The following is a 12,819-nucleotide window of genomic DNA, read 5'->3' as shown; positions in this document are numbered from 1 at the left end:
ATTGAAATGAAAGTTGTCAAGCAATCATTGTCTCATCACTGATTGAGACAGCAGAAACGGGTTTTGAACTGCCATCTCACCCACAGTGGTGAAGTCGATATCCTCTTGCGCGACAACTCACCTGTGCCACTCATCAGACAAGGCAAGTGCTTTTTGCAAGAGGTTGAAAGAACTGTACTTTTCTTAGACACTATATATATATATATATATATATATATATATATATATATATATATATATATATATATACACACACAAAAAATAAATGTGAAAATATGTCTGTATTCTGTTACAGTATGTGGCAAAAAGAAAAAACGACAAACAAAACATGCACGAGTTTTCAACTGCATATTTTCCGAGGGAAAATCTGTTTATGCGTGTAACCATAGTGGCAAATAAGTTCAAAATGTCCTGAAAGCAACAAATGTGGGTCAAATTGACCCTACTCCGGTTTAAACTCAAGAGAAAAAATAAATCAAATGTTAAAAAAAATATATATAAAATTTACAGTGAGCTTGTACTTGATATCCTTTCACTATATTATTTATATTTAAACGTTTCACATCTATTATATTAAATATGGACCCAACAGTGACACAAGAAGCTAAAAACGGCACAGAAATATCTATTTTATACGTTAAAATATATATATTTTCATAGAAAATAAGTAGTTGTACAATGCATTGTGGGCAGTGGTGGGTCTGAGAGTTTGCATGATCTGCGACCTCGCAGCCATTTTCACAGCAATCCCCTTCAATCCCCGGCTGTTGTACTGGATTTGGACAGATTTTTTTTTTTTTCTTTTCAGTGTGGCCCTCCTACTCCTCCATATTGGAGGTCCTGCCCACTTATCAAGTATGGAATTATCAGTCATAGAATTCAATCCCGTAGGCTTGTAAGACAACATGAAAATAAGCCTACAGATGACAAAGCGTGTTGTTTGACTACCTGAGCAAGGCATTGACGGGCACCTTCCTCCAAGGGATGCTCTGCCTCAGCATGTCATTGGAGAAGGACGGGAGGCTGAAGAGCGACTGCAGAATAGCGTTCATGTAGCAAGTGTTGCCCAAATTTGAAAACCTGTCAACCAATTACAGATCGGACAGCGCTTTGTCAGGGAAAAAAAAAAAACCTAAAAAAAAAAAACTCACCAGCAAGGGTGGCCTCTCATTGACAAGAAACTAAACGGTTACCCTTGCAAGGGAGGCTGCAACTGGGCCGGAGCGGAGGGCCTCTGCTTGTTCCAACCGCCGTAATCCACGGAGGGTCGCACTTTCTTGAATGGAGTTGAGTGATTAGGGAGCAGGAGGCTGCGCTTCGCTGCGGGTGTCACCGAAGTACTCGATGGCCTGAGATTTGGGAAATGTCACCGCTGTTACTGTATTCAAGTTTTACAGCACAAATGATGCTTGATTTGATGTTTTTTTTCACCATTTAACAGTCACCAGCTGTATGTGAGACACTTTTGTCAAAAAATAAATAAAAAAAAATACCCCACGGATCAAGAATTACAGTACACTCCTGTAATAAAGCATGCCTTTGCACATATTAAATCGACGATATGTTAATTATAACCTCAAAAGTTTTGTTTTAGTGTGACAGCAAGAAAGGTGACCGTGTTCCTCACTCTCTGATAATGTATTATCACTTTGCTGTGAGACAAAGCAAGTTCTCTGTGGCTTGTTATTAGGGATGTAATGATATCCAAACATCACGATATGATATCATGATATGAAGCTCAAGATACGTATCACGATAGTGTGGGGAGGGTGGCGATATTAAAAAAAAAAAAAAAAAAAAAAGTCTCAATATTGTCATAAAAATATGAGCTCATACATTAAAAAAAAAGCACAATATTGTGCTTTTGTACATAAAAGCAATACATGTAAACCACCTAACAATCTCTAATATTTAATATTGAGGCACTTTCTCGCTAACGCACGCACACTGAGTTCCTCCACATATTGACTTGGTTCACAAGCTTATTACGTTGCCCTTCATCTAGTAGCGTGGATTTCAAACACAGCAGGGCCAAAACATCCCTTATGAACATTTAACTGCACTAAAAACTCGCCACCAGAGGGTGCTAGAACTGCACACATAGAAATTAACCTGACTTTCTTCATAGATGTGCTACCTTTAATATCGTGACATGACGACAACAATATTATGGCAGTTTTAATTTCACCGACGTCAAAATATTGCCGTTATCGTTATATCCCTACTTGTTATCATCTGTCAGTTGCATGGTATGGATGACAACTGCCTGTTGTGTATATTTATATACAGTATGACCTCACCCAAGTAGAAATAGGTAGGCACTTTGGGTAATATTTGAACTGTCACCTTATCTCTCATTATTCTCAAAGGGCTTGTCCTGCCTCTTGTTTACTTACTAAACGACAATTACAATTTCACAAATTCTTTTTCTGATCATTTGTGAAGCTATGTGAAATTAAGTTTTAAAACATCTATTTCCCTTTGAATTTTTGATCAATCAAAATCAAATTTCTGGAAAAAGACTGAAGTTTTCTGCATTAAACCCATTCAATGTAATTTGCTGAACTGAACGTGCAATATCAAATAAATCATTGACTGACAGCCATTTTGACTGGAGCCAACCCCCTTCGCTCCCGGCTGTTTTACTGGATTTTGACCGATTTTGCAAGTATTGTAAATATTGTGTTCTATTGCTAAACATGGAATTAACTCATTCACTGCCATTGACGGAAAAAGACGTCAAATTATGCATTTTTTTGCTGGTCTGACAATGAATGTGTTAAACTTGTCAAGCAAACACTGTTATATGGGTGGACGGAAAAGAAATCATGTTGAAAAAGTGGCGGAAATTGGAATATACACGAAACTTGAGTTCAACTGTGACAGACGAAGGATTTTTTTTTAATCCTTGGCAGAACTTTGTCTCATCACTGATTGAGACAGCAGAAACAGGTTATCAACTGCCATCTCACCCACAGTGATGACGTCGCTATCCTCTTGTGCAACAACTCAACCCGTGCCACTGATCAGACAAGGCAAGTGCTTTTTGCAAGAGGGTGAAAGAACTCTACATTTCTTATCCACTATTACAAAGAAGAAAAAAAAACATGGAATTATGTCTGTACTCAGTATGTGGCAAAAACACACATCAGTAAAAAAAAAAAAAATGCACAAGTTTTCAACTGTGCTTAGTGCTTACTATCCAATGGAAAGTCTGTTTATGTGTGTAAACGGTGGCAAATAGGTTCAAAATGGCCCGAAAGCAAGAATTCGCGAGGGAATATTGTGTTCTATTGCTATAAAAACATGGATCCTACCAAAAGAAAGATTGGAGTCTCTTCTTTCATCAGGGAAGAAAAAAAAAAAAAAAAAAAGTACATTTATATCTGTTTCCGTTTTGCAGCAATTAGCATTAGGATATAGCTAAGTTTCATTATTATTCACAAATCCACATAAAAGAACTGAGTAATTGAGCTTTTTTTTTCCAAATGGCCCTAGTTGATCTCCTTTGCTCTGCTGCCACATACTGGCCGTTTGTGTAATAACTACCATTTCTTCAACCATTCATTATTCACAAATTTAAAAGAATTGTAGAGCTTATTTGAAAAATGGCCCTGTTTGATCTCTTATATTCTGCTGCCACCTGCTGGCCATTTTTTGTAATTACCTCCCCCCCCCACTATCTGCAGTTGAGAGGCTGCATCAAAGCCTTCTGTATGTCCAAGAATAAAAACAAACAAACCAAAAAAAGTATAAATACGTCTGTAACAACACATTTAAAATAGAACTTATTTATATGTTTCTGGAAGCAAATGAGTTAATATGGACACTTTATCTCATCACAACATACGCAGAGCTGACCTTTCTGAAAAGGAGTGGCTCTGGCTGTAATCCTTGGTCACAACTCGACTGCCGTAGAATGAAGTTGGTTGGAGGGGAGTAGTTGAACCAAGAGGAGCTGAGAGGAAGGGGGAAAAAAAATGCTGCTGAAAGATTTTGTACAACAGTATAGACATACATCACATGACACCGACTAGATTATATCAAGATGGTTTTACCTAAACTGCGATTGTCCTCCGCCTGCTTCAGTTTTTCTTTGCAACTCAGTAAAAACTTCCTAGATGGGTCTGAAGTGGCTTTGTTGTTGCTTGGAAGAAAATAAGTAAAAACACTTTGTTTCATTGTATGTCAGTTTCAAATGTTGCACACAGATTGCATTCACTCGCCTGTTACATTTGTAAGACTGCTAGCTGTATTCTAACACAATGGGAAATGCCACAGACGGGCTATTTTATAGCATAAAAGTGGCAGTGCTAAAATTGTATTTGCTTCTTTTGCAATGTATAATTAAGACTCAATTTAATGTGGATGATTTTTACCTGGAGGAATCATTTTCCTTGGGGTAGTCTTCAGTCAAGTCATTTTCAGAGGTGAGGAGTCGCTTTCTCTTTTCACTCCTGGAAAAACAGTGCCGAAAAGAAGGTTCTAAAATGATTCAAATTGATTTTTGGGTTCTTATTTTCGACACAAAGAAAACAGTTAATTCCAAACCAAGAGGCAACATCCAAAGCTAAGCAAACGTCCATCATACCGGTTCTCAGAAAGTCCGGTTCGAGTAGGCGTAGATGCCGCTCTGCTCGGGCTGCCCAGAGGTTTACGTGGCGTGGAGTCCTCCCGTCCCTCGGCACTCTGACGCCTTGTTGTTGTCTGCAAGAGGTTCAAAGTCTGGATCTTCAGCTTGAACCCTTCCTTTACATTGTGGGTCACACTGAACCCGTTCAAAATGTCAATAAAAGTATAGTTGTTTTTTTTAACAGTGTTAAGTGTAATCAACATGCGCAACAAACAGATCGTGTACAGTGTTTCCTCATTTATCGCCCGCCCACTATAATGGAAATCCACAGTAATTAAAATAAATACAATTCCCATTAATTATATACATTTTTTTATTTATTATATGTTTATTCGTTTTGGTATGATTTTTTACCTTATTATGAATACTTTTTTATTCATCATATATGTTCTTTTTTCATTTACATTATTTTTTTTCCATTAAAATATCTTCTTTTTTTTAATATACTTACTATACAACACTTTTTTTTCATGTATTATGTTTTTTTCATTTTGGCATGATTTTTAGTTTATTATGAATTTTTCATTCATCATTTTTTGTTTTCCATTTACATTAAAAGTATGTTTTTTTATTTACTTATTATAAAGCACAGTATATAATTTCTATCTACGGAATTAAATGTCATGGAGCGAGGGGACAGACATCGTTGGAAAGATCTAGGCAAGACGAATCCATAGACGCAGTATGTCTTCAGTCAGACGTAGGGCTCGAAAGATACGGTCGCACAAATACCAAAAAATAAACAAATAAAAATAAACAAACCAAAAGATGAACCCGCATAAACGAGGGAACACTGTACTCCAAAAGTATATTCGCTAGTTGAGTTAATTTATAAAAAACAAACAAAGGGGGTGACCAAAATGGTGCCTGTGGGCACCAGGTAGCCACAAGAACTGCATGAGAAGCCATCAAAAGTGGATCTTAGTTTCAAAAGGTTGCTGACCCCTGTGCTAAAAAATATTCACCATAGTAAAAAGTCCTGTAGGGAACACTGGGAGTTCAACAGATTGTAATTACTACCAAAATTGAATGCTTATATTTTAATGCTATTGCTCACCTGTCTTTCCCCAGAGGGACTGATTTCATTCTTCACTGACCGGCGTGTCGGCAGACTGAAGTTTACACTTCCATGGGATGATTTTAAAACACCTTAGAGTGGAAAGAAGAATCTTGGCAAAAGTACATGTTGCAGATTTAACAAGACACCGCTGAATTCTTTGTCATATGCTTTCATTCCAATCACAATATTGTGCTTTTGTACATAACAGCAATGCATATAAACCACCTGCAATCTCCAATAATATTGAGGCGCTTACTTATTAATGCACGCACACATTGAGTTCCTCCACACATTGACTCGGTTCACAGGCATATTACGTTCCCATCTGACAATTAGCGTAGATTTTAAAAGTAGAAGGCCCAAAACATCCCTAATGAAAATTAAATTATACTAAAAAACTGGCCACTAGAGGGTGCTAGAACTGCACAAATGGAAATCAACCTGACTTTTTTTAACAGATGTGTTCCCTTCGTGAACATGACGACAATATTGTGGCAGTTTTAATATCCTGATATTGCCCTTATCGTTACACCCCCTAATATATACATATGTGAAAAAGGGGACAATTACTTGTCTTTCCTTGCATCAGCTTCTCCAGGCAGTCATTAGTCTTCCGGGCCAAAGTGGAAGACATCTGGTCCAGTGTGATCGTGCTTTTGTCTTTCAAAAACAGCATGATTCGGTTCATGTTGCATGTGACTTTTTTCACGTTCTGATTCAGCTGCGGGCGAGAAAACAAAGTTTCCATTTCCGTTTCACATTTTCATTAATTGCGATTGATTTCTGTAAGGTAATAAGCTATTTATTTTATTGTATTTACAGATTCCTTGTTTGTGACATGGCTTAAACTGTGCATACACATTCTGGACTATAATAAAGATTGATTACACAAACTGTTTCACTATTTTGGCATGGTGTCCTGCTCAACTACAACCCTAATGAAGTCAACTTAGTGCTACGCCAATAGGAAGGCTTGATAAACAATAATTGCTCATAAACTAAAACTTAACCCATCTCAGGTGTACAGTGAGAAAGTCCTCAGAAATATTAAAGTTGTTTCAATATTACCTGGAAGGTTTTGCCTGCCCCGCCGGAGCTGAATCTCAGGCATAGGTTGACTTTGTTGTCCTTTTCCAGTATCTCAAAAGTTCCTTCCTTCCATCGCGAGACGCCGACTTCCATGCTGGTGTAGCGCATCTTCACAACGCCGCCACTGGAAACTTTGGTCACGAGGGTGGCCATGGCTTAACGATCCCGTCGGTGCACTTTGAAGGTTGAGGATCAATCGAAACCTATGTGGGGGGAGGGGGGCATCAAAACCAGATTGCTCAACTCGTGCAAAATGAAGTGTGTCCCCCCCCCCCCCCCTATAGAAATGAATGGAAGACGGAGTTCAAGCCACAAACTAGGTAGCATAGCCGCTAACACATTTCACACATTCGAGCATGTGACATACTTCTTGAAAAATGAAAACATCCATCCATTTTCTTAACCGCTTACTCCCCAACAAGCACGGCAGTCAAAGTGAATGTCAAATTAACAATTAAGCTACTCTTAATCAGTCTCGTAACGTGTGGGTTTTTATAAACTAGCACGACGGCTGGCTACACGCTCCACTCTGACCGCCGCACGTAAGCTGAGCGAAAAAAACGACCTAACCACTACAAACTCTCGCTTAAGAAAATTTTACCAATAGAAGTTGGACACGTATCACCAGAACGAATTTCAATTAATGAGAACTTGGCAAATTTGTCCATTCGGGGCGAAATACCGTCCTCTCGGCAACAAGCAACGAATGGATGGATGGATGGAGGAAGGCCGACATTACATGAGCGGGTCGGCTAGTAAAGCTAACATGGCTAGCAGGCTAAATTGCCTGCTTGCCATTTCGGGGAGGTGGAAAAAACACGAACATGATTTTACACTGCATAGCTTGAAATGTTCTTACCAACTTTTTGGTCTACGCTCGCCGTGGAACGTTCGGTATCAAAACGTCGTCGTTGGGAGGCCAAAGTTTGTTTTGCCGGCATCAACCGCCGGCTCCTTCTATGGAATCTTGTTGACACAGAAGTGAGAACTCGCAGCAGCGCAGTGCGATGATGGCGGGAACGTGAAAATTTACCCGGAAGTGACGCATTGGGAGGACGTTCACTTCACGCAGACACGCCTCATCTCGCGATATTTCACTTGCTGCTGCTACTAGCGTCAAGTTGCAGAACTTGAAAGTGGATTCCGCGTTTTTCCTTTTGCGACGATAACGCAAAAATCTAGTCTTGTTGGGGCTTGCGGTGCGCGCAAACCAGGACTTCGTATCTATTCTTTTGGTTGTGCCACGTTTAGCTGTTTATAGTTTTCGACACTCCGTTCCAGTGTGAAGACATGAGTTGCTAGCGGCTAGCTGCGGCTAACGTTAGCGGTAACAGTTTACTCAACTTGAACAGCACTCGTCATTGTATTTATTTTTATTTTATTTATTTTTTTACTACTGCATTCCCACTAAGATTGTGAGAATGCTGGCTACGGGAGCCGTAAGTATGCGTTCTGTGGAATTATACAACCGTTGTCCTAAATTAATGCTCCCCATTTGTCACAACCAGACAATCCCCACCACGCACGCAGTCACATTTCCAACATTCAACCAAAATCTGTCACTGAAAGGCTTTGCCAATCGTTATCAAACGCAAATATATTACATTATATAGGTATATGTTTAAAATTCCAAAGTTCAATTGATTTATACGGGACCTCCATTGTCAGAGAGATCTTTTTAAAGAAGCTTGTAAGTGGCATAAGTATCAATTGTCTGTGATAAATATTAAGAAGATTATGACTCATAAGTGACAAAAATGCACCAATTTCACAGTAAAATGTTATTAAACTAATTTTTATGGTCAGTTTTATTTTTTTTCTTTGGGAAAAACTGTCATCGAGCTTCAGTTTTATATAAATGGCATTCCATTGTATACTGTACTGGACACAACAGTGTGCTCAGCATTCCACTCACCTTACAAAGATTGAAAAGTTAAAGAATAAGATTTGACTACATTTTCTTCCCTCTGGTTGTCAGGAGGTTCTATTTTGGCCAGTCAAATTGGAAACGGCGAAATCCAAAACCTAATTGTTGGCATTCACCTTTTGACAGGCTGTCACCAATGTCACAGCCTTGGCTCAGGTAGACCGGGAGAAAATTTACCAGTGGATCAATGAGTTGTCCAGCCCTGAGACCCGAGAGAACGCCTTGCTGGAGCTCAGCAAGAAACGGGAATCTGTCCCCGACCTGGCACCCATGCTCTGGCACTCCTGTGGCACCATCGCCGCCCTTTTGCAGGTATCCATCTTGTCATCATCACTCATGTATTGTGTTAATTCACTAAAGTTTCTTGTCATGTTTTTAGGAAATTGTGAACATCTATCCCTCGATAAACCCGCCCACGCTGACGGCTCACCAATCCAACAGAGTGTGCAACGCCTTGGCGCTTCTTCAGTGTGTCGCCTCGCACCCGGAAACGAGGTAACTCTTGAAATCTCCGTGCTCATGATCATTTCAACCATTTAATTGTCTTTGCTGGCGGCCTTAGCATACCTGAAAATATTTTGCAAGCATGTGTATCGGAGTCAAAATGCCTGTAGTTCCAAACACAACTACCGGTACTAAAACTGGAAATAGGAGGCTCAGCTTGCGAATGTCACATGACCAAACTCTGAAAACAGGTGAGCCGTGATTGGTCATAACCTGAGCAAATGTGATGGTATTTTTCAGTCGACTGCACTTGGCAAAATGGCATGAAAACGGGTGGATTTTGCATCTTAATTCATATTCCACAAACTCAATATTAATCAGCATGTCGTGTTTAAACTGGTGGGGATGCATAGAAATTTTTTTATTTTTATTTTTCTGGGTTAACTTCCCCTTTCAGCACAAGTTCAATTAAATGATGTATATTACAATAAATTTTAATTTAATCATTATTTGAATTATTTTCCTATATTTAAGCAGTGTTAATCACACAATCAAATTCTGTGAATGAAATTACACAACAATTAACTTGAATGCCTTTCACTAATTTAATCCTCCTCTAGGTCGGCCTTTCTCGCGGCTCACATTCCCCTTTTCCTCTATCCGTTTCTACACACCGTCAGCAAAACACGCCCGTTCGAGTACTTGCGGCTTACCAGCCTGGGAGTCATAGGTACGTGCATTTGACGTTTGTTTGTTTGGTGGCGCACAGTACATCCTAAGCAGCCTCTTCATTATCACCACAGGCGCATTGGTCAAAACAGACGAGCAGGAAGTAATCAACTTCCTCCTCACGACTGAAATCATCCCGCTGTGTCTCCGTATTATGGAATCTGGGAGTGAACTCTCCAAGACGGTATTGAGCTCTTGTGATGTTTACATGCACAGATGATTTTTTATAAGTGGATATATGGTGGAAAATGTACGTTTACTTTTAAACGGTGTAATTTGAACTATGAACTGTTCTTAAAAGAAAAAAAAAAAGAAGAAGAAATGCATAATGTCTCCGTACATGCCTTTTGGGCTTCAGGTCATATCTGGTCTTTCATTTCGCTGTTCTGTCCAATAGGTTGCTACTTTCATCCTGCAGAAGATCCTCTTGGACGACACAGGGCTGGCCTACATCTGCCAGACGTACGAGCGCTTCTCCCACGTGGCCATGATCCTCGTGAGTGGCACGCCGTAAACCGTCTGAACGAAGCTACGAAATGGCCGCCCTCTCACAATGTTGCCCCCTTTATGTCCGCAGGGGAAGATGGTGTTGCAGTTGTCCAAAGAGCCTTCGGCGCGTCTGCTGAAGCACGTGGTTCGATGCTACCTCCGCCTCTCGGATAATCTCAGGTACGTAGCGGAGACGCGCCGCTCGCTTTTCACGTTACTCATAGGAAAAGCTATCCTAGTTTGGAGACAGCATTACTGAGTTGAAGTCAAGATTAATTTTTTTAGAATAAAAAGGGTAAAGGTTAGGATGTTGATTGGACCAGTCTGTAAAAAAATTTGGGGAAAAAAAATTAGAAATGAAGATTAAATAATCCGCTTGCCTTATTTTTCACTAAAAGAAAATATATATAGAAAATAACACAAAATCTTAATTTTTATTCTATTTATAGATATACTGCACATTATGCACATTTTATTTAATAATCGGAAAAACATAAACCCACCAGAATAAGTTAAATCCTTTTTCGTTTGAGAGTTGCAAATGGGTGAGTTTGACCTGGCAACATAAGTGCAGGTTTAGCTATTATTTCAAAATGAACAACCCTCCTGTTATGTTGCAGGTCAAAATGACCCTGTTTTGCTGCAGGTCAGATTGAAACTTTAGAAAAAAAAACGTATTTCAAAACACTCGGGATCACTGCGACTCATTCTGTTTTTTTTTTTGTGTGTGTTGTTTTGTTTAAATTTAACAACATCTGAATTTGCAGTGAAACTATATTTTGATCATCAGAGTGGGTCACATTGACCCATGAGCACTGTTGCTAAACGAACACAACTGGAGGGTTAGAAATTTGGGCAATGAACATTGAAGTAACGTTAACCCTCTTTGGGTCGAATTGACCCATTTAAAAAGCTAGTCTAAGGATTTTCTGTATTTTTGTTTTTTTCTTTTTCATCAAATGTAGTTCAAACCATTTATCTTTTAAATGAACAAAATAGTCATTTTGGTCTAGCGAAAATACAATCAATCAGATTGAACTCAAATTGTGTCCACCTTAATGGGTCATTTTTCTGAGCTTATCATTGAAGATGAGATGACTGTTACCAGCCAGTAGGAGGAGCCATCACGTCAATAGTACGATGTCATCATTTTTTGTATGTTCAGAGCACGAGAAGCGCTTCGTCAGTGTCTGCCCGACCAGCTGAAGGACAGCACCTTCGCGCAGGTGCTGAAGGACGACACCACCACCAAGCGTTGGCTGGCCCAGTTGGTGAAGAACCTCCAGGAGGGCCAGGTGACCGACGCCCGCGGCATCCCGTTGGCCCCGCAGTGATGCCCGCAAGCGTTTGCTCGCGCTTTGGCCAAATGTGGTGCTAATAAGACTTGTCTGTCTGCCGAGTGAAGAGCTCCATTACAGTTGATTTCCATTTGATTTTGTGAGCTCACATTTGCGGGCTCGTCATCCCCACTATTGCCATTTTTCAAGGTGAAATGTACAAACAACGGTGGGGAAATAATCCCGGAAAAAATATGAAAAATATTTTTTTTTTTTAATAAAATAAGTGAGAGTATGTGAATCTGCGGTTGCTGTACTGCGAATATGTGGGTGTCGACCACATACAATTGGGGACAACTGGCCACAATCTAGATTTAATGTGCAGAGAAATGCTCAATTATTGCTGTGAAATAGGTGGAACATGGATACAAAATACACATTTGTAGCTAGGAAATTGGTATTATGTGTGCAGAAAATACTAATTTGTGGTCACAAAATAGGTACAGTATAGTGCGCACAATATGGCCAACTTGGATGTCAGGTTTAGCAAATTGAGTGCATCTTCGCTGCAAAAATAGATGTCCTTAAGTTAGTTTCATTTTTTATATACATATATATTTATAATTTAAATGACTTTTGATAGTAATGGCTATTTGTAATGCCAAGTATGTCAGATTATTATTATTGTAGCTCATCCCCAGTCTAAAAACAACATATCATACTGTCACTAGCCATTGTGTAGTTTTTAGTCCACTTCTGTTTCTCAACTGTTAAAAAGTGCCATCGAAATGCTTACCCAAATTAGTATTTTGTGTGCAAGTTATACCTATTAGCATAATGTGTGCACAATGTGGCAACAATTTAGTGTCATGGTTGGGCCGCCGTAGATATTAGTGTGTATATTTTTGGCCGCCTCACTTTTGGGGCTCTGAAAGAAGATTTAAAGTTGATTGATCAAAAGATGACTGTACTAAAATGATGCTGAAAACTGTAAATGCTGTACCTTCAGGTACTAGTGTAAATAGAAAATGTCGACATTTGGGTAAATCCTAGCACATCAGTGACTGCCAGCCCTTGCAAAATGTTTTTGGCCATTCCCCCACCCCCCCATTTTCAGTATGTAACACACTTTAAGTTCATTTTGGATTAATAAAACTTTTTTTTAAACTTC

The 12,819-nt window shown here is 39.3% G+C and overlaps 2 protein-coding genes across 4 annotated transcripts in view; one reads left to right on the top strand and one right to left on the bottom strand.

Moving 5' to 3' along the window:
* Positions 1-8,207, bottom strand: part of usp37 (ubiquitin specific peptidase 37) — an 18,219-nt gene extending 10,012 nt beyond the window's left edge. The window contains exons 1-10 of one of the 2 annotated variants that reach the window (XM_077537430.1): positions 7,642-8,207; positions 6,762-6,985; positions 6,264-6,414; positions 5,691-5,782; positions 4,592-4,707; positions 4,380-4,457; positions 4,059-4,147; positions 3,862-3,958; positions 1,194-1,349; positions 949-1,080 (exon numbers count right to left, since the gene is read on the bottom strand). In XM_077537430.1, coding sequence (XP_077393556.1) covers positions 949-1,080; positions 1,194-1,349; positions 3,862-3,958; positions 4,059-4,147; positions 4,380-4,457; positions 4,592-4,707; positions 5,691-5,782; positions 6,264-6,414; positions 6,762-6,935 — 1,085 coding nt within the window. In that variant the 5' untranslated portion in view covers positions 6,936-6,985; positions 7,642-8,207. The remainder of the gene's footprint in view (positions 1-948; positions 1,081-1,193; positions 1,350-3,861; positions 3,959-4,058; positions 4,148-4,379; positions 4,458-4,591; positions 4,708-5,690; positions 5,783-6,263; positions 6,415-6,761; positions 6,986-7,641) is intronic. The other variant, XM_077537429.1, reaches the window with a different exon arrangement.
* On the top strand, positions 7,862-12,819 carry cnot9 (CCR4-NOT transcription complex subunit 9). 2 transcript variants are annotated; one of them, XM_077537436.1, is made up of 8 exons: positions 7,862-8,109; positions 8,836-9,021; positions 9,089-9,204; positions 9,774-9,883; positions 9,957-10,066; positions 10,280-10,378; positions 10,460-10,551; positions 11,537-12,819. In XM_077537436.1, exons 2-8 carry the CDS (start codon positions 8,980-8,982, stop codon positions 11,703-11,705), a joined length of 738 nt encoding a protein of 245 aa, XP_077393562.1. In that variant the 5' UTR covers positions 7,862-8,109; positions 8,836-8,979; the 3' UTR covers positions 11,706-12,819. The 2 variants fall into 2 exon arrangements, with proteins under 2 accessions (XP_077393562.1, XP_077393561.1); XM_077537435.1 differs by having other exon boundaries at positions 7,862-8,221.

This window comes from Festucalex cinctus, chromosome 11, assembly GCF_051991245.1.
Source record: "Festucalex cinctus isolate MCC-2025b chromosome 11, RoL_Fcin_1.0, whole genome shotgun sequence".
NCBI classification, from domain to species: domain Eukaryota; kingdom Metazoa; phylum Chordata; class Actinopteri; order Syngnathiformes; family Syngnathidae; genus Festucalex; species Festucalex cinctus.
This window is presented reverse-complemented; position numbering and strand designations above follow the sequence as displayed.

What these genes read in the sequence shown, in the direction of transcription:
- cnot9 (XM_077537435.1), top strand. An exon ending in TACCAGCCTGGGAGTCATAG is followed by an intron (nt 9,884 to 9,956) that starts GTACGTGCATTT and finishes TTATCACCACAG; the next exon opens with GCGCATTGGTCAAAACAGAC. An exon ending in GGAGTGAACTCTCCAAGACG is followed by an intron (nt 10,067 to 10,279) that starts GTATTGAGCTCT and finishes TCTGTCCAATAG; the next exon opens with GTTGCTACTTTCATCCTGCA.